General features: G+C 39.9%; 1 protein-coding gene across 3 annotated transcripts in view; it reads right to left on the bottom strand.

Annotated features, from left to right (window-relative positions):
• Nucleotides 1-22,120, bottom strand: part of DLG2 (discs, large homolog 2 (Drosophila)) — a 2,340,373-nt gene that overhangs the window by 593,680 nt on the left and 1,724,573 nt on the right. For all 3 annotated transcript variants that reach the window (XM_010853191.1, XM_010853193.1, XM_010853192.1), the window contains 2 exons: nt 13,893-14,037; nt 10,499-10,637 (listed from right to left, as the gene is read on the bottom strand). In XM_010853191.1, the coding sequence (XP_010851493.1) occupies nt 10,499-10,637; nt 13,893-14,037 (284 nt within the window). The remainder of the gene's footprint in view (nt 1-10,498; nt 10,638-13,892; nt 14,038-22,120) is intronic.

Here is a 22,120-nt window from a genome sequence, read left to right as displayed (position 1 = left end):
CTAGATGCCATGATCTTCGTTTTCTGAATGTTGAGCTTTAAGCCAACTTTTTCACTCTCCACTTTCACTTTCATCAAGAGGCTTTTGAGTTCCTCTTCACTTTCTGCCATAAGGGTGGTGTCACCTGCATATCTGAGGTTATTGATATTTCTCCTGGCAATCTTGATTCCAGCTTGTGCTTCTTCCAGCCCAGGGTTTCTCATGATGTACTGTTGGGAGCCGGTGTGAGGACCTCCACCCATGGCAAAGGTCATGAGGAAGGAGGCTCGACATACTCAAAGGTGGGATCGAGCCTCAGGAATCCCCCTGGAAATTCTTGAGCATCTACCCCCATAACCAGAGCCTGCCTACTTTACTACTTTGTGCTCTCACCTACATCTCTGACTTTACGGGGGGCTGTCCCCCACCACCTCTTTCGGAGAAGGAGTTAACTTAGACCTCCAGTTAATAAAAACTCCTGGGCGTGACAAGAGTGTTTTAACCTAAAAACTCCTCTGAAGGTTCTCTAGCCTGCCTGACAGGCTTGTCCGGCCACATGTGATTGCTCACAGCCTCCCAACCGTGATAGGCACGAGATGCTTTAAACCTGCTAAAAACAGGTTCCTTAGAAAAGTTAGAAAACCATTAGTATAAGTATAGTGGGCTGATTAGAAATTGTATTGGTGAAGGGTTTTTCATTTGTTGAGCCAATGTTTGTTGCTAAGTCTCCACATCCCCTGCCCTTACATATATTTATTAATGAATATAATATATATAATATATATTAATATATACATTATATTAATGAATATATAGAAGAAATAAGTATTAACCTTTGATATTAATCACATTAGACCTTAGGCTAAGTAAATTCTTTCCTTAATTAAAACCCACTACACCCTCACCCTATAGGAATGTAACTTTATCTGGTACCTTCAGAAGGTGGAGTCTTTTTTAAGAGTAATCACCCCTGGAGAAATAAGTGTCCTGGTTGACTGACCACTGTCACAAGGAGAGGGTCATAAATTGTCAGCAGGCCCCCTGGCCAGAAGATGATGTAACACCCCCAAGACCTCTGTATACAGTTGTATGAAGCACCTGACTTTGATAAGTCAGGACTGCTGACCCCACGTGACTTTTGCATAACATCTCAGTGTATAAAAGTAGACCATGGAAAATAAAGAATTGGGATCAGTTTCTCGAAATAATGGTCTCCCCATGTCATTCTCTCTCTCTTGAACTCTGGCTGAGTTTCCATCTGGAGCGCGGAGCCCGCCATGCTTACTAATTATGCCTGGGCTTCTAAGATCCGACCGGGGAGGCCTCAGTGTCTCCTCTCCTTCAGGAGAACGGAAGGACGCCTGCGGCCTACGTAAGTGGTGCAAGCTTCTTGTCTTGAAGTTTTATTGGTTTCCCGCATAAACCAAGCTACTCAGCCTCTTTTCTCCACTGAATTTTCCTACTGAGCTATCCTCATCCTATTACTCTTTACATCTCTAATTAATATATAATTGAAGCTATTGTATCCTGATCCTCGCCGACGCCATCCCCGCTTCGAACTCCCTGGATCAGCTGGGGCTGGACCTCAGCAATGTACTCTGCATAGAAGTTAAATAAGCAGGGTGACAATATACAGCCTTGACGTAATCCTTTTCCTATTTGGGAGCAGTCTGTTGTTCCATGTCCAGTTCTAACTGTTGCTTCCTGACCTGCGTATAGGTTTCTCAAGAGGCAGGTCAGGTGTTAGTTTGTCAGGTGTTAGGGAAGTGTTAGTCTGTTCCTTTCATCCATGAGAAAACTGAGGCAGAGGTCAGTTACACAACTTGTCCAAGGTCATACAGCTGGGAGGAGGTCAAGACAGGATGCTAAGGAGGGTGGCTCCAGGGTGCACCCGCCGCAACACTCTGTCCCCCAGGTCCTGACTCTGACCAGGCACAGCTGTCTGCCAAGGGAACACCCAGTTCTTTTCTCCTATACTTGGATAAAGGCATATAAGAAAAGATTTCTTTCCTGTGTTGAAAGAACTTCCTGGTTCATTCAGAAATGGCTTCAAATCATTAAATATAAGTTAAAAAGAGAGGCTAGAATAGGACCTGACTTCATGCTGAAGGAAAGTGTTGTCTGATCCCTTGAGAACCTGTCTCTAATGGAGACCATAAACCTTGAGACATGATTAAGAGGCTGCTTCTATAATACAGATTTAATAACTGACATGCTTGTGTAAATATGTTCAGTGCTTCTTAAACTTGGGTGCTCATCCATATCTTGGGGTTTGTAGTCTTTGCCAGGGACTTATTATATCCAGAAGACCTTTCTGATGTGTAAATTTTACTTTAAGACTTTGGAAAAAAAATACTCAAATTTGTAATCAAAATATTTTCACACTAAAGCAACAAGGATCTCTCTCCTGTTTTTATGACAACATCTATGGCAACCTACTCCAGTGTTTTTGCCTGGAGAACCCCAGGGACGGTGGAGCCTGGTGGGCTGCCATCTATGGGGTGGCACAGAGTCGGACATGACTGAAGTGACTTAGCAGCAGCAAGATTTGTGTGTTTCATGCTTGCACAGAAAGCTTCATGTTCTACCTCAAGGAGTACAAATTCCCTTCTCAAGGCCTAAGGGCATGCAGGTACAAATATTTGAGAAACAATGATTTAGCCTCTAACCAGTTCTGATTGATAAACACTAAGGGGGAAAACAAAGTTAACAACACTGGCAAGCACTTCTGGCCATTCCTGAAAGCGTTCTCCACGGCAGACAACAGTGTACAAATGACCAGCAGTAAATTAGCCTGACTCAAGCAGGACTGCCCGCTCCCTGGATCATGGCTGTTAAACCCATCTCTAAAATCTGGCTCAGATTCCTCCTCCCCTCTTCTCCTCCATTGCTGCCTGTCCTCCCAGCCCTAGCTGTCATAATTTCTCCCTTGTTTCTTCAGTGGTCCTTCTCCACATACTAGTCAGAGGTGTGTTTTTGTTTTCTTTTATTTTAAATAAAACATGAACTAGGTAATTTCATTCTCCTGGTTATTTCTCCCTGCTGCTGCTGCTGCTGCTAAGTCGCTTCAGTCATGTCCGACTCTGTGCGACCCCATAGATGGCAGCCCACCAGGCTCCCCTGCCCCTGGGATTCTCCAGGCAAGGACACTGGAGTGGGTTGCCATTTCCTTCTCCAATGCATGAAAGTGAAAAATGAAAGTGAAGTCGCTCAGTCGAGTCCGACTCCTAGCGACCCCATGGATTGCAGCCTACCAGACTCCTCCATCCATGGGATTTTCCAGGCAAGAGTTCTGGAGTGGGTTGCCATTGCCTTCTCCTACGCTCAATGCACTTAAAATGCAACCTACACTTCTTCATTATTCCATACAAAATCCTACATCATCGGGCTCCTGACTCCTCCGATCTAATTTGCTGCCATGTTTCCATTAGCTCGTCTCCTTCAAGGCAGGCTTGGCTTGCTTCTATTCCTGGAATACACAAAACTCATTCCTGCCTTTGGCTTTGCTGTTTCCTCTTCCTGGAATTCTCTTTCCCTGATCTTTTTCTCACTCCCGCCCGCCTTTTTTGTCTTTTTTCATTCAGGTCTCAGCTCATATGCTGTTTCCTCAGAGAGACATTCCATGGTTATCCTCCTTAATATTGCTATCTTCCCCAAACGCTGTCTAGGCACATACATTTTATTTTCTTTTTAGCACTTATTTGGGCTTCCCTGGTGGCTCAAATGGTAAAGAATCTGCCTGCAATGCAGAGACCTGGCTTAAATCCTGGGTCAGGAAGACTCCCTGGAGAAGGAAATGGCAACCTACTCCAGCGTTCTTGCCTGGAAAATCCCACAGACAGGAAGCCTAGTGGGCCACGGTACTTATTTATTTATATATCTCCTATTCAGTACACATGGAGAAGCTTGAATATTCACTGAATGAGTAAATGAATGAATGATTGGGAGAAAGAGAAAAGAAGTAGAATACATTTTCGATACTATGTCCAATAAACTACTGTTTAGTAATTTAAGAAGAATGGATGGAGGCAGACTCTAGATTGATGGGTTCATATCTATTTAGTAATAAAGGAGTCAAACTGTGAACATCAGAGCACAATTTGGAGTGGTCTTTGAAAGTTTCTGGAGATAAGAAATCTTTCTTGTGATTTTATTTAGACTTAGCCTTAAAAAAATCTATTTTGTATTGGGGTATAGTAACTTTTGCTTTTAAAAAAATTATTTTTTAATTGAAGGATAATTGCTTTGCAGAGCTTTGTTGTCTTCTGTCAAACCTCAACATGAATCAGCCACAGGTATACATATATTCCCTCCCTTTGGAACCTCCCTCCCATCTCCCTCCCCATCCCACCTCTCTGGGTTGGTACAGAGCCCTTGTCTGAGTTTCCTGAGCCATACAGCAAATTCCCATTGGCTATCTATTTTACATATAGTGATGTAAGTTTCCATGTTACTCTTTCCACACATCTCACCTTCTCCTCCCCTCTCCTCATGTCCATAAGTCTGTTCTCTATGTCTGTTTCTCCACTGCTGCCCTGTAAATAAATTCTTCTGTACCATTTTTCCAGATACTGTATATATGTGTTAGAATACGATATTTATGTTTCTCTTTCTGACTCACTTCGCTGTGTATAATAGGCTCTAGGTTCATCCACTCACTAGAACTGACTCAAATACATTCCTTTTTATGGCTGAGTAATATTCCAGTGTGTATATGCACCACAACATCTTTTATCCATTCATCTGTCAATGGACATCTAGGTTGCTTCCATGTTCTAGCTATTGTAAATAGTGCAGCAATGAACAATGGGATACATGTGTCTTTTTCAATTTTGGTTTCCTCAGGGTACATACCTAGGAGTGGGATAGCTGGGTCATATGGGCTTCCCTAATAGCTCAGTTGGTAAAGAATCCGCCTGCAATGCAGGAGACCCCAATTCAATTCCGGGGTTGGGAAGATCCCCTGGAGAAGGGAAAGGCTACCCACTCCAGTATTCTGGCCTGGAGAATTCCATGGACTGTAAAGTCCATGGGGTCTCAGAGAGTCAGACATGACTGAGTAACTTTCACTTTCATGATGGTTTTATTCCTGGTGTTTTAAGGAATCTTCATACCGTCTTCCATAGTGGCTGTATCAATTTACATTCCTACTAACAGTGCAAGAGTGTTCCCTTTTCTCCACACCCTCTCCAGTATTTATTGTTTCTAGACTTTTTGATGATGGCCGTTCTGACTGGTGTGAGGTGATACTTCATTGTAGTTTTGATTTGCATTTCTCTAATAGTGAGTGATGTTTAGCATCTTTTCATGTGTTTGCTAGCCATCTGTATGTCTTCTTGGAGAAATATGTTTAGGTCTTTTTCCCACTTTTTGACTGGGTTGTTTGTTTTTCTGGTATTGAGTTGTATGAGCTGCTTGTATCTTTTGTAACTTTTGCTTTTTGATCAACCAAATTATGTGGGTAAACATTACAGAGCCAGTTGGAAAAACATCAGGGTACAGTAAGTTCAGAGCCAGGTGAGCTGGGTTTCTAAAAGTGGGAAATATATCACTCACAGCTAACTTAAGGTCCCGTTTTCATAATGGTATTTATCACATTCATAACTTGGGAGATTAAATACACTTATTTTGAAAGGGCAGCTTTACTTTGTATCCCCAAGTCTTTTGGTTTCATTTTAGTATCAATGATTTGCTTGTATATCCTGAGATTACTTGGCCAGATGGTGATGGTGTGTGATTGGCATCTCTTCTGGGTGACAGAGAAGACTTGGCTCAATAGAGAGGGGATCTGTAGTTGTAGGTAATGCACAAAGTTGGCACTGCTCATAAGTAACCACTGATTGATTATATCTTTTTGTAATTGTTACCTTCTTACTCTATCATAAAAAAAGGACCATCAGCTTAGAGAAACAGAATGAACACTGAACTGGGCATTCAAAGATAAGGGTTCTAAATTTGATTCTGTAACTTACAAGTTGTGGGACTTACAGATAGCCAACAAATTTTGTTAGACTTTGTGTTTCTTGCCCACCAAATGGAGAAAGATTAGACTCTATATTCATTTATGGCCCTTCCAACTCTGATAGTCTATAATTCTATGAGCCAAAAAACCATCTCAGCATCATTGTAATAGCTTTATTTTCCAAAAATTGAAGACCAGAGTATTTACATAACAATAATTTTGATTTATAAGGGACTCAGCAGGGTTTCTACTAAGAGAATTTTATCCAAGGCTTTTTTGTTTAGGCTTCCTTTCTCTACATCAACGGAAAAACAAAATTTCTCAGCTTACTCAGGTACACATATCCTGAAACAGTAAAAGAGGTTAAAAAAAAAAATCCAGGTATGTCATTATAGCATACTTCTAATCAAAATTCTTTTTATAAACCCTATTATATTTCTCCAGCAAAAGTGAATATAAATCAGCAAGATTGAAAATACTTCTCACAACAGATAAAGATATTATGAACATCTGGAACAAAAGACTGCCAATTTGATATAATTATATAGATAGTTGGAAGGTTCCCATTTCACAGAACTGTTTTCCTATCAGCCCAAGTTACACCATTAAAGATTAATTCTCTTGATTTACTATTTTAGGAAAATAAAAACTGGCCACAAAGGTAAGCCACTATAGTGCCTTAGGAGAGTAATAATTTTAACAAATTTACAGATGAGAAAATCAAGACTTAGGACATTAAAAGACTTGTTCAGGGTTATCTAGGTGGTAAGTGGTAGGACCATTCTCCTAACAGAAGCATAATCCTCTTTACTCAACATTTTTCCCCTAGGAAAAAACTGTATGAGATAGTGGGTGGGGGCGTGGGAATGAGTACTTTAAACACAGACACGAACTCAAAGGTTGATTCTGCTATTTGATAGCTGTATGGCATGAGAAAATTACTTAAACTCATTTTTTGTTACCTGCCTAAATCAAGAATAGGATATTATATACACAATATAGGGGTAATAAAGTATATTAAAGCACTTAATGGCGCATAGTAGTAATCTTTTTGTTTTTACTATTCTATATATTTCTAATCTTATGACTAGGTTGCGAATGAAAGGATAGAACCATGAAGATAATTTAAAGGTAGGTAGTTTTCCTTCAGAGTCTTGTATTCAAACTATAACAGATATATTCATTTTATTTTACATTCTTCCTTTGAGTATGTGTGCACTACCCCCTACCATGAATGCCCTTCCTAATCCTTTGACTCTCTGATGAAGAGAGTCTACACATTTTTTTCAACCTCAAACCCAAGTTATCTCCTCTTTAAAACTTCATTTGATGTCACAGGCTGTTCCTGTGTGGCGTTCACGGACAACTCAAAAAACTCATTTATAAATATTAACTGAGTGCCAGCTCAGGTGCTGGAGGCCACACAAGAGCACTCCATTGAACTGATCTAATTTTGTTTATTTTTGTTAGTAGTTCCCACACTTTGGGATTTTATAGAAATTTTCCATTTAAAAAATGAGGACTGACACCAAGTTGCCAACGTTTCATTTTCTAGGTAAGGATAAATAACTGCCATTGATTACCACAAAGGAAGGGAATTTTGACCAAAATCTCAGGATTAAAAAAAATGAATATAGGCTTTATGGAAAACTTCACAGAGGGGGTCTGCATGATCAGGGAATAGGTATTGGGGGATCCTCATATATATTTTCATCCCAATCTGATAGTTCTTAGAGATGTTGTTTCTTATTTCTTTTTGCATCCCTACTGCAGTGCTCACTGTCTAGTGGGAAGTGGTCAATGAATATTCATGAATAAGGTAATGAATATGCCTCTGAGAAAATATTTACCCCTGAGACCTGTGGCAATGCCTTCCATCACAGAGTACCTGTGAGAACAGACAGCCGTGGTGAGGACGTGGGGGAGGGGTGTGGGTGTGTGCGAAGTGATAAAATTTATTTCACCAGTTTTGCAGGCACCAGCTATTCAGAAGATTTTACGTAAGCTATGTGATTGTCCTGCCAGAGAACAAAGGAGGAGGCAGGCAAGAAGTAAGATACCAGGGTATATCACTGTAGAAAAAATGAAATCTCTTTCTCTCATACCATCTAAAATATTCCATGTGAATTGGTAGATTGAATATTATAACGACTGTGTGTGTGTGTTAGTCACTCAGTCGTGAGTCACTCAGTCTTTGTGACCCAATAAATTGCAGCTTGCCAGGCTCCTCTGTCCATGGAATTCTCCAGGCAAGAATACTTGAGTGGGTAGCCATTCCCTTCTCCAGGGGATCTTCCTGACCCAGGGACTGAATCCTGGTCTCCGGCATGCAGGTGGATTCTTGACTGTCTCTCCGGTCTCTTTCGAGCCACATATTTCTATGATGAAAACAGTTTTACACAACCTGCTTTTCATTTTTAAAATAAGGAGAAAGTTAACATGTTTCCTCCTAGCCAGAACTTTAAAGCTGGCAAGGCACCCAGTTTTCCTACTTAAAAGCTGTATGACCCCAAGCAAGTTCCCTAACCTCTTTGAGCTTCAATTTCTGCATCTCTAAAATGGGGATGACAGTCCTTCTTTCAGTGTTTCAGAGAGGATTAAAAGGATAGTTTAAGTAAATGAGCAAGCAAAGGGCCTGGATTATAAATGGGGTTTAATAAATTTTAATTCACTATGGGGCCTAGAAAGATAAATGGCATTTTCAAATTAAAATCCTATCAAATATTAGCGATAGGATGAGAGCAAATAGATTATTGTTCTGGTGAATAAAGGTGCCTGTATTTATACAATCTTTAAAGAACCATGAGGATTATCTTTGCGGCATCCCTCATTTTAATTAAGAGCATAGAGATTAGACGTTTCAGCATAGGAAGAGGTTTATATTTGATTTAAACCACAGATGTACATTTGCAGCATCTAAACATTCCATTCCTTGGCTAAAGATGTAACAAGCTACTTCAGCAAACCTGAAATTGCAAAATAAATGGAAAATGCTTAATCATTTAAAAGGAAATGGCAAAGGAATGAAAAGACCAAAGCATACACAGGCACCAGAGAGGAAAGTTAAGCAGCAGGAAGTCTCCTCAATTTTTTTAAGGGCTGACAAATGACTTCAGGAGACAGGCAGCATACAAAACTAAAGGATCCATCTCTATCGCTTTTACACACAAACACTTTCAGGGAAAAAAGTGTATATTTCTACAGGCAAACTCATTTTGGGTAAAAGTATTTCTCAAAGGAAAAAAAACAAGTTGCAGAGCTATGTGTAAAATACAAACTTATTTTGTTAAAAACAATGTCAGACTCCACCTACACCTGAGTGTGCTTTGCACATTTGTATGACATCAGGCAAGGTCGGAGAAGGGATGGCACCCCGCTCCAGCACTCTTGCCTGGAAAATCCCATGGACGGAGGAGCCTGGTGGGCTGCAGTCCATGGGGTCACTAAGAGTCAGACACGACTGAGCGACTTCACCTTCATGTTTCACTTTCATGCATTGGAGAAGGAAATGGCAATCCACTCCAGTGTTCTCACCTGGAGAATCCCAGGGGTGGGGGAGCCTGGTGGGCTGCTGTCTACGGGGTCACACAGAGTCGGACACGACTGAAGCGACTTAGCAGCAGCAGGCAAGATATGAAAGGTTCAGGCCACAATGCCACACTGGGAAGCTCAGTGGGTTTGAGAGAGCTTTTTGTTTCTTGAACATCTTTGCATTACCTCACCAAATGCAATGAGCACACATTACTTTAGAACAAAAACACTTAAAAAAGAAAAAAATGTACATTTCCTATTATTCATACACACATTCATTCATTCGTTCATCACCCAAAATTTATTGAATCCTGACTGGACCATGAAGTAAACTGAGCTGGTCTTCTGTAAAGCATCAGATCTGACTTTTTCAGAGGCATGCCAGCTAAATTTAGTTTTATTTTGTGGGGTAAGCCATGTGGTTCTCTTGCTCTGCCCTAAAATCCTATCTTGTTCCCCTTGGAAATTAATGAGATATATTAAATTCAAACCATTTGGAGTTAATTTCACTCCTTTCCTTTCTACCTGCAGATACTGTACTCAAGGGAGGATTGACTGACTCCCCAAGTTCATTGAATTGTGTGTGGCCAGTGGTGGCCACAACATGAAATTTAGAACAAAAACAAGCAACCAAACAGTTTTTTAGTTCTGACTCTTCTACTTACCAGATACGTAACACTGGTATGCTACTTCCTTCTTTTTGAACCTCAGCACCACTTTCTCTCTTTGAGTAATAATACCTACATAATAATAATAGCTGTAAACCTCAATGGTGTTAGATATCAGAAAGTCCTATAAATTGCCAAGTGATGGATGTGTGTACATTACAATTTCTCCACGAAGGATTTGTGGTTTTGCTTCCAACAGAGGACAATTACATTGCTTGTAAGTCTTGGCAGGTTTCCACTTCAGGTGAGACTATAATAAGCTTGAATAGAGCTGAGAAGCAACAGCTGCCATGTTAGGAAAATGCAATTCTTTCCTGGTAAAGGTCGCAAACCCAATTAACCAACAAACATATCTGACCTTGTATAATCGTCTTCAACAAGCATGTGCTTTGGAATTGGTGAGTACCTTCCTGGAGAGATGGGCGGCAGGGAGGTTTTATATTCTAAAGTGCCATTGTTGCCAGAGAGAAGATGGTTTTCCATCGGTGGAGAATAAGCTAAGGAGTGAAAAAAAAAAAAAAAGAAATCTGTTATGTGGGTGATTCAATGTGTCATGTTACAGTCCTGTTAAAAATAGAAAGGCTGTGCTGCATGCTAAGAATTCTGTGATCCTTCAAGAGATGGGAGTTTCTGTTTGTTTGCATTTAATATGTACAAGCACATGGTGACCTTTAGGATTGGAAAGATGTAATAACAGTTTTATCTGTAAGCCCAGTTCATATAATTAGGTGAAGAGAAAAACGGGAAGAAAAAAAAAGAAAAACGGGAGGAAAGATCCTGCACTCACATTTTTCAGAACAATGATTAATGTTCTATTGAAATAAAAATGTTAGCTTTCTAATTGCAGGGCTCACATTCTTTTCACATAGTTAATATCAAACCATCAAGAGCAGAAGGCTCTTGGAGCAAGTTACTGTATAAGACTTTAATCCCTAAATACACTATTCTCCCATCCCAGAAAAGCTAAGAACTCTGGCCTTTCTTTTCAGTTCCTCCACCCTAATTCACCCCCCTTTTGGGTGACTAAAAAGCTAACTGGATCTCCTGTCCCTGCTCTCTCCCCAGATCCATTTTATACACTGAGAAATGCAGGTCTGATCATGATGTTCTCTTGCTTACACACTCTCCATTGCTACTATTGTACTGAATATAAACTTTCCCTTTTATTATTCTTGGAAGACTGACTCATTTTGGTATCCCCTCTTACACATCTCCTATGGTCCCTAAATAAACCCTGTTCTTCCTAATATCTGTAGTTTTGCTCCACTTTACCAGCTACCTAAAACTTCTGTCTCTTCTCCCATCTCTGATACTGAAATCTTATCCATTTTTCCAAGAAACAATTCAAATGCTACCTTCTGCATAAAGATTTTTCTGGTCTTCCAAAGACAGGAGATATCCTTTTCCTCTGAGTGCCCAAAGGACATTTCTTTTTACCTCTCTCATGGCATGTACATCCCCTCTCAGTTTGCCAAATACTGCTGTTACTTATGTACCTGAATTAACCTTCCTTTCAATGAAGGCCAGGACTGTATCTCCTGTGGATCTCACATATTACCTTATAAGGTATTTTACATGTACTGAAATTACTCTATATATTTCTTGAATTGAATAGCAAATTTTGTTTTCTCCTTTTTTCTTCTGACAGAAAGAAGAAATGTCCTATATGCCCATCAAGAAGAAGCTCACAGAGCCTGAAGACTGGTTTTTCTTTATTTGGCTTGAAAAACTCTGAAAGTTAAAACTCTTTAATATCCTAAGGTAAGGCTGATCTCACCTTACTGCTTGCTTGACAAAAAGACATATTCTGAGGGAAGTCATTTGACAATCATTAAGAAAACCAATAGCCGATGTAATGGGCAGGTAACAAAATCATTCAACATTTAAATTTCCCTCAAGAGAAACATCCAAATCTAAAGAGGTTAAACGACTTGCTTAAGAGTTACTAATTAATAACAGGACCTGAAGACATTCTGAGTTCTCAATCTCACAACTGGTTGCTCAAGATTTCAGAATGAGCACTTTTACTGATGCTGCCAAAACTGTCCCTTTAACTCACATCAGAAAAATGAATTGCTTCCAAATCTAGTCCCCAGAGAGAGAATCTTCTTGTTGACCTATTAGGAAGAGGGGAAACCATGGGGCTTATGTAGAAATGGACATTGTGAGAACTGAGCACAACATCTCATTGTTAGTTGTTGCTCAAGAAGCCCCCACCTCCAGCCCATCTCCACTGTCTTAGTGACTGAAAATTTTATCTGGCTTTCTTGCCAATATATCAAATTCTGAAAAAGGTTAGGACTATAAGGATGGTGATTAAGGAGCGTGATTTCACCATTTGAGGGCAAGATCCTCTTCCCCAGGAAGAAGAACAGTGCTCTCCCAGTTTATTTTGCGTCTCCTCCTTTTCCACTCTGTTACTATATAGATTTGAACTAGGGAGAGAGACTACTATGGCAGGAGAGCTATTGTGCTTTAGGGGCTTGAGAAATAGCCTTTAAAAATGTGCTGGCCCTTGGCAGCAATGGAGACACAGACATAGAGAACAGACTTATGGACACGGAGATGGGGGGAAGGAAGGGGCGGGTGGGGTTGATGGAACATGGAAATTTATATTAGCATATGCAAAACTGATAGCCAATGGGAATTTGCTGTATGACTTAGGGAATTCAAACTGGGGCTCTAACAACCTAGAGAGGTGGCATGGGGTGGGAAGCGGGAGGGAGGTTCAAGAGGGAGGGGACACAGCTGCACCTATGGCTGATTCATGCTGATGTTTGGCAGAAACCAACACAACCCTGTTAAGCAATTATCCTTCAATTAAAAATGAATAACCTATGAAAACTAATGAAAACCTACGGTATAGCATAGGAAACTCTACTCAGTGCTCTGTGGTGACCTAACCGGGAAGGGAATCTGAAAGAGTGGGTATGTGTGTACGTATAGTTGATCTGCTTTGCTGTGCAGCAGAAACGAATCCAACATTGTAAAGCTGCAATTAAGCTTCCAGAAATGGTTACTCTAAATCAAAATTTTTTAAAAATGTGTCGCCCCTTGGAATACTACTCAGCCATGAAAAAGAATGAAATAATGCCATTTGCAGCACCCAGGATGCACCTAGAGATTACCATACAAAGTGAAGTTAAATCAGAAAAAGAAAGACAAATACCACATGACATCATTTATACGGGGAACTGAAGATATGAACTTATCAATGAAATAGAAATAGACGCACACACATAGAGAAGAGACTTGTGGTTGACAAGGGAAAGTGCGGGTTAGGGAAGGATAGACTGGGAGTCTGGGATTAGCAGATGCAAACTATTAAATATAGAATGGACAAGCAACAAGATTCCACTGTATAGCACAGGGAATTATATTCAATATTTTGTGGTAAACCATAATGGAAAAGAATATGAAAAAGAACATATATATATATATATATGAATAACTGAATCATTTTGCTGTACAGCAGAAATTAATACATGGTATGTAAACTATACTTCAGTTAAAAAAAACAATGTTGCTCTTATGTTGTTGTAATCACACTGTCTATAACATACATTATTAAGCCTTTCTGTAATGGCGAACCTGCCAACTCATCACTAAGACCCCCAAGGCAAATGAAGTACAAGATCCCTCTGCGGTATTTCCACAGGCTAAACAAGCAGAAGATCTTGCCAAGTTTTATAGAATTCCAATTTTGAAAACCCGGCCTGCTGTTCAAAGATGACTCTAAGCATGGTACTTACAGTGCGTAATATCAGGTGGACCATAAGGATCAGTCATATAAATGGTGGTGGGTTTGCCAACTTTTAGATAAACTACGTCTGATGTGTTCTTCAATATTGCTACTGCCTCCTCATGTGTTACTTCTTCTAAACTGTAGTTGTTTACCTGAAAGTGGGAAAAATTCATTGTTAGAGCCAAATCTATGCAGGTGATTAGCCAGAACTATCCAGGCAAGAAGATATACAAAATTATGAGCTTAAGCAAAGAATAAATCATAATTATTACAGTCCAGTATCTATATTATACTTTGACAGAACAGATAGATTAATGGCATTAGCCAAAGTGGGTAAGGTACAGATACTAAAAAATAAGGCTGTTTCTGCCTTTTCCTATGAGGAAGCAATATATTATATTAGAAATCAGAATACTCTTGTGGAAAATGGAACAAAGAGGTCAAATGTCTTTCTTATGCTATAGTGACTGATTACAAAAGCAATATACATTCATGGAAGAAAATGAAAACAACAGATAAAAATAAAAATTATCCATAATCTCCCTATATGGATATATATCTTTGAATGATTGTGACCATATTACACACATTGCTTTGGAATGTGCTTTTCAACTTTAAGCGACCATTAGCCTCTATCATGTATGTATCTCAACAAGATGAGTTTTGTTTCCTATAAATCACTGTGCCTTAACATAATGATTTAACTAATCCCTAAAGCACATTTAGTTTATTTCAAATGGTGTTGCAATAAACTGTTTTCTATATTTGTGCACCACTCTGATGATGTCTTCAGGATAAATCATACAAATGAACACTGGACCAAATTAAATGAATATGATAAAGCCTCTGGTGCATGCTTAGCTGCTCAGTCATGTCTGACTCTTTGTGACCCCATGGACTGTAGCCCACCAGACTCCTTTGTCCATGGAGATTCTCCAGGCAAGAATACTGGAGTGGGTTGCCATGTCCTCCTCCAGGGGATCTTCCCAACTCAGGGATCGAACCCAGGTCTCTTGCATTACAGGTGGATACTTTACTGTCTGAGCCACCAGGGAATCCCAAGGCCTCTGGTACCTATTTCCAAAGTGCCCTATGGAAACATGAGCCAGTTTCCTCTTATACTGCAGATATATCAGAGCCCTGTCTTCCCACAGCTTCACCAGGCTTGGCTTTTCTCACTTTAAAAATTGTTCCCATCAAAATGTCATTTAACATGAGTCTGTTTTCTAAGGAAAGAGCGCTAATGTTGGAACATAGAGCTTTCAAATGAACAAGTTCAAGAGTACCTTGCTGCAGTCGGCTTTAACAGCCACTTCTCTCTGTTGGAGAGAAAAGCCTGTGATACCAGTGCAATTATTCCTTCATGGCGGTGGCTTACAGTGGGTCTCTGAGGCACCTTCTCTTAAATGGTTTTCAAATATTGAGGCAATATTTTAAATACCTAGGTTATCCTTACTTGACTCCTATTTTTCTTTATATGTAGCAATTCTTTAGTTGGTTTCTGCTGAAATGATGTGGAATTCAAATCAATGTAATATAAATGTAAATAAAATAGCTTGGATTCCCACATATTCTCTGTAGTATCTAATCAACACTTCAGTCATTTAACATCTTGTAGCATTGCTTTTTATTTTTGCTTCATGTTGTTGCATAAATTCCACATGCCACTTAATCCTTGGTGGTGCAGCCAGGTCAGGGGCCCTGGAACAGAATGGAACTGAGCCTGACTGCAGACCCTGAGCTCTCCATTGAGTTGTAAATGTCTGTACTGTTCTCTTCTAGAGAAGTAACATTCTCTTAACTCTTTTTGTACTTCCAATGTCTAGCACTTGTTCATTCATTGATCAAACGTTTGTTACATATCTATTACGTGTCAGTCACGGTTCTACACGTTAGAGATATAGTGATAAAACAATAAGAATGATAATCAGAATTACAGCAGACACTTACAAAGCCTTATTTCATGTCAGGCATTGTTCGAAATCATTTTATATATATAAACACCATCAAATCCCTCAATAGCCTATGGACTAGCCATGTAATTACTTTCATTTTACAGATGAGAAAAGCATGCGTCCAAGCAGTTAAAAAAACTTGCCCGAAGTCATTGACCTAATCGTAGTAGAGGCAAAAATCAAAGCCAGATGATTTGGTTCCAGAGACTCTTAACCACTCATCCCTATTGCTTCCTTCAGATGGACACAGTCCCTGCTCCCATGAGACTCACATTCTACTAAATTTCACATTTCATAGCTGTTTATGAAATGAATGGATAGAAAACTAGACCCATGCAGAGTGGGATTGTTGCGAGACTACAGGCATGGCAAACACAGTTGATGATGGCAGCTTTTAGACAAATAGCAAAAATGATAGTAATACTAATAAGAGCTAACATTTATTTAGCACCTGTATGTCATATATCTTGGAAATACTATGTGTATATTTTGACATAAGTTACGTAATTTATCCTGGTTATAGCTCCATGGGGCTTCCCTGCTGGTTCAGACGGTAAAGAATCTGCCTGCAATGCAGGAGACCTGGGTTTGATCCCTGGGTCTGGAAGATACACTGGAGAAGGGAATGGCTACCCACTCCAGTATAGCTCCATGAGGTAGACATTAATAATTAGACCTACTCTGGGAAAAACTAATATCTGGAGGTTAACACAGCAACAGACAGGTCACACAGCCCCCAAGTGGCAAAGTTATCAGTTGGATTACAGTTCTGCTGGAAAGATGAAAACGAGACAGCCCTTGAGTGTTGGTTCCTAGGACTTACATTATCTATTCTTTCTTCCTTTAGAACAGTCTCTTTCTAAGTTTGCATATGGAAGCGATGTGAATGCCTAAGTGTTATAAAAGCCTGAGCAATCATTATCCTTCTTGCTGAATCCAGTGATGACAACATATTGCATCAGCCAAATACACTGACAAAGTCAAAAATAAATAAAATGGAAAGTTGCTTGATATATCTGTTTCTCCAAAACCTTTTTATATGTTTGACCAATCACTTTTTTTTAAGGACTACCACTTATACCTAGATAATGAATATTTACAAATAATGCTCATATATATGGTTTAAAATGTATAGAACTGTCTTGTCTTAAAAGATGGTTGCCTAAGGTAGCTCTGAATACTGTGACCATGCACCATAGAAATATCTATATTGAAAAAAGAGAAGAGGGGAAGAATTTATTGCCATAAGCAGAGAGGAGCCAATGGATAAAGACCCTAAAGGCCAGAAACCAACTGGATTAGATTACAAGTGGCACAAAAGCTCTGTCTCTGACAGGGCTCACTGTCTCTCTCCCCAGGATGTAGAAAGCACACAGCTCATTAGATTATCAGTGAAAAAGAGATGTGGCCAGCACTTATTAAATTGCACTTCCTCCATCTTGATGTTGAGCCTTGGAACAAGCTAGAAAATGTTATCTTTAAGTGTGTTTTCTGAGAATGACTCCCTTAACAGACTCTCAGACCACCAGGAAAAAAATCTTTAGAGCAGAAAACAGAAGCGGAGGAGAGGTTGGAAGTGAGGAGTGAGGAGAGAGAGGATATTGGGGGAAATACTGGTAATTTAAAATAGTAGTAGTTCAGTCAGCGGAGAAGGCAATGGCACCCCACTCCAGTACTCTTGCCTGGAAAATTCCATGGACGGAGGAGCCTGGTGGGCTGCAGTCCATGGGATCACTGAGAGTCGGACACGACTGAGTGACTTCACTTTCACTTTTCACTTTCATGCATTGGAGAAGGAAATGGCAACCCACTCCAGTGTTCTTGCCTGGAGAATCCCAGGGACGGCGGAGCCTGGTGGGCTGCCACCTATGGGGTCGCACAGAGTTGGACACGACTGACACGACTTAGCAGCAGCACACTCTCTTTGGTGACTGTGAAGTGTTGGAAGATCTACACTGATTTCCGTCATGGAAGACGGTGTGATACTGGCAAAATAATGTAGTGGTTAAGAGCACACGCTTTTGAGTCACACAAACCAGGACTTGTTGTGGTCCTGACACTACCTAGCTGACTTTGAAAAACTTGTTTGACCTACTTAGCCTCAGTTTTGACATCTGTAAAATAGGTATGAGAAGAATCACTGCCTCAAATGGGTTACTGATTTAAATATACTGACCCATGTAAAGTGGCAGGCTCATTAAAGTGCTCATTATTGTTAGCTCCTGTACATTGTCATCATCCATTTCTCTCCTCAGGAAACAGGAATTCTTGGTGAAAATTTTCGCTGAGCATTTTCCTGTAAACATCTGCGAACTGATGAGTTTAATTAGAGTACTGTTGATGAGGCTTCTGTGCGGTCTTTTAAAATATTCAGAATAGTACAGGATCTGGACCCAAAAAATGCTCTTTTGTGCTGAAGTCTTCAAAATGTTTTTCACGAAAGTGGGTTTATTTGGGTTAATTATATGTGTGCATTATCCTCTGAACTCTCAAGATAAAGGGCCTACAGCTGGAGCTGATTGTACACACAGAGAAGGGACATTTTACTGATTGGCTGGGTGTTCTTGTCATTGTTTTTCATTGTTTTTTTTCCTTTTCTTTTTCCTTTTTTTTTTTTGTATCAAGTATCTGCCTATCATGGTGAACACTGAGCAACTGGCCTGGTTTCAGAAAAAAAAAATCATGTGCATTTGAATGAAGTGTTTCCATGGGGTGTGCAACATAGAAGGAACACGTGTGCAGCCTGGCCATGTATTTCAATAGGACAGAGGACCGAGGCCAAGACAGAGAGATTGGAGGTGAGATGACTCATTCTCTCAAATGGAAGCAGGAGCATGATGCTGACAAAGGAGGCTGAAGAAAGAGGTGCCCGGAGACTTGTAAGAAAGGAAGATGGCAAGTGTTGTGGGAATTCAAATAAGTGTAGCAAATACACATGTGATGGTACAAAGGTGGGAGGTGTAGGGGCATGAGAAGGTATGATAGGAGAAATGAGCCATGTACAGATGGCGAGACACGGACCTTTCCATAGTCATTCAGGAATAGCAACGTGGTGAGACAAACTGGGAGTATTAGCGACATAAAAGTTGCACTAAGACACAGAACAAGGAAATGTGACACTCTAGAAACACTGTAAAAAAAAAAAAAAAAAAGTACAAATTTCAGGCTCAGCTGGTAAAGAATCCGCCTGCAGTGCAGGACACCTGGATTCAGATCTTCCCTGGGTTGGGAAGATCCCCTGAAGAAGGGAATGGCAACCCACTCCAGTATTCTGGCCTGGAGAATTTCGGCCTAGGTTGCAAAGAGTCAGATAGGACTGAGTGACTTTCACTTTTTGAGGGCTTCCCTGATAGCTCAGTTGGTAATGAATCTGTCTGCAATGCGGGAGACCTGGGTTTGATCCCTGGGTTGGAAAGATCCCCTGGAGAAGGAAAAGGCTACCCACTCCAGTATTCTGGCCTGGAAAATTCCACGGACTGTATAGTCCATAGGGTTGCAAAGAGTCGAACATGACCGAGTGATGGAAAGGGAAAAAAATACCAAAATATTCCACGGAAGACAGAGAGAATTAGTGACGTTCACTTTTCTCTAAGGATGGATGGTTCATTATTAAAATGAACAAGAACTGAAACCTTAAATAAGGGAGAATAGAAATTAAGTGCAGTAGCCTCTTTATGAAACACATATAATATGATCTGATGAGTAACAGAAAATTGGAATGGGAAAGAAGGAAGTTGATTTATCATGCCCAGTGACTAGTTAGATTTATGAGAAATAATAGCCACATTTAAAACCTAGGTGTTTTTAAAAATGAAGGCAACCTGGTATAATGAGAGTAATTTTGAATGTAGACTCTGATCTGCTATCAGTTTCTAGTTTTATGAATTTTGTAGTTAATATATTTACTGAGTATTAATTTTCTTCTAGTCATATACAGATGTGAGAGTTGGACCATAAAGAGAACTGAGTGCCAAAGAATTGATGCTTTTGAATTGTGGTGCTGGAAAAGACTCCTAAGAGTCCTTTGGACAGCAAGGAGATCAAACTAGTCAATCCTAAAGGAACTCAACCATGAATATTCACTGTAAGGACTGATGCTGAAGCCGAAGCTCCAATACTCTGGCCACCTGATGCGAAAAACCGACTCATTGGAAAAGGCTCTGATGCTGGTAAAGCTTGAAGGCAAAAGGAGAAGAGGGTGGCAGAGGATCAGATGTTTAGATAGCATCACTGACTCAATGGCCATGAATCTGAGCAAACTCCGGGAGATGGTGAAGGACAGGGAAGCCTGGCATGCTGCAATCCATGGGGTTGCAAAGAGTTGGATGTGACTCAGGACTGAACAACAACATGTTTACTAAATATTAATTTTCTTCTGTGTAAAACAGGGTAATACTGATTGATTTACTTTGTTTTTGAGAATTAAATGATACCATGAACCTGAAAAGACAATATAATATAAAGCAGCATATGAATGACAATCAAACTTCATAATCAGACATGGTACTTCTGTTGATCCTAATGTTGGAAACAGTTTTTTCCTGTTCAAGGTTCTTTCTATGAAAACAATCTTATAAAACACTGGCTCCTGCAGTGCCTCTATCCATCTTGAAGACTGACCTTCTCAAGGGCAAAGATGAGATTGTTTTCATCTTTGTATTTCCTCAGCTGATATAGTGTAAATAGAGCTAGTTAATAAACATTGAAATATCCACTAAATAAGTTTGAAAAAATAATGTGGCATATAAAAGGAAAAGTAATAAAAATTTCCTATTTTAAGGAAGAATGAGGCATTTGTGCTATGCTTCTGTTTTACATTTGTGGGCTGACTGAGAGAGGAGAGGATGAAGAATGAAGGTCATTTCATTGGACACTCACTGTGCGTCAGGCACCGGACGTAACAATGAAAGACTGGGACAAAGCATGAGCGCCGGGTCACATCGGCTTATGAGGGACATAATCAAAGCTTCAACAGTGTACATGTCTTCCTCCTCCATTAATCATTAATGTATTTCTTAACCTTTCATTCCATAGACACAGAGAGAGCAAGTGCCAGTGATGTTTTGATTGACTCCAGCTTTCTCTGTGGCAGCGGTCAGCAAATGAACAGCATGATAGGGACTCCAGGGCAATCCACTGGGTGCAGGAAGAAATATTAACATTTTTATTAATGTTTATCACATTGATCTTCACCTATATTTTTGTGCATGTCCAGTAGCTAAGTCATGTCTGACTCTTGCGACCCCAAGGACTGCAGCTCACCAGGCTCCTCTGTCCACAGGATTTTTCAAACAATACTGAAATGGGGTGCCATTTCCTACTTCATTTTCTTTTGTGTGTGTATGGTTTAAAATGTGCATAATATGTTACCATAACAACATATGAATGCATTTAGAGTAGAGAAATATACATCTACTAGAGGGAACGTTTTGTGTTTTACTGTGGGGTATGTTAAAAGAATTTTAAAACTACTCCTCTGTAGTAGCTACCAATATATGATGACTAGAGCAAGTTTTATTAACAGGGTTATTAAACTGAATATAAGTGAAAGAAATAATATAATGGAAGGCTTTACTCCTTTATATAAAAGCTCTTTATGTTAAACCCTTTAACCCTTAAATAAAATATATCATTGTATTTGCATTATGTTGTAATTTTAATGCACTTGAGAGAAATTAAAAGGGAGTCCAAGAAATAATGCTTCCCTGGTGGCTCAGTGGTAAAGAACCTGCCTGCTCATGCAGGAAACCATGGGTTTGATCCCTGGGTTGGGATGATCCCCTGGAGAAGGAAATGGCAACCCACTCCAGGATACTTGCCTGAGAAATCCCATGGACAGAGGAACCTGGTGGGCTACAATCCATGAGACCACAAAAGAGCTGGACACGGCTTAATGATTTAACAATGAGAACAACAACCAGGAAATAATTATCCAGCTTTTTTTTTTTCTTAGTGTTTCAGAATGTAATCTAACTATAGGAGACAGATTCTGAAGGGTGAACTATTTCTAAATGTCTTTCAACCCATTACTGGAAATTGCTAAAATGCTAAACCAGCTAGATAGAATGAGTATTAGTTATCTCGGAAATCATCCTCAGGAGAAGTAGTTGAGCAGCAAAGCTGCATAGGATGGGATTAAGTTAAGGCGGGACTGTGGTTCTTAACCTGGCTGCACATTATTAACAGACTCATTTAGAAAACTTAAAAAATATATAAATGAGGCCTGGCTCCTAACCCAGAGATTTCTGGTTTGATTATTCAGAGTTGACTGAGGCCTGGG

Source organism: Bison bison, unplaced genomic scaffold (genome assembly GCF_000754665.1).
Source record: "Bison bison bison isolate TAMUID 2011002044 unplaced genomic scaffold, Bison_UMD1.0 scf7180017864324, whole genome shotgun sequence".
Classification (NCBI taxonomy): domain Eukaryota; kingdom Metazoa; phylum Chordata; class Mammalia; order Artiodactyla; family Bovidae; genus Bison; species Bison bison.
This window is presented reverse-complemented; position numbering and strand designations above follow the sequence as displayed.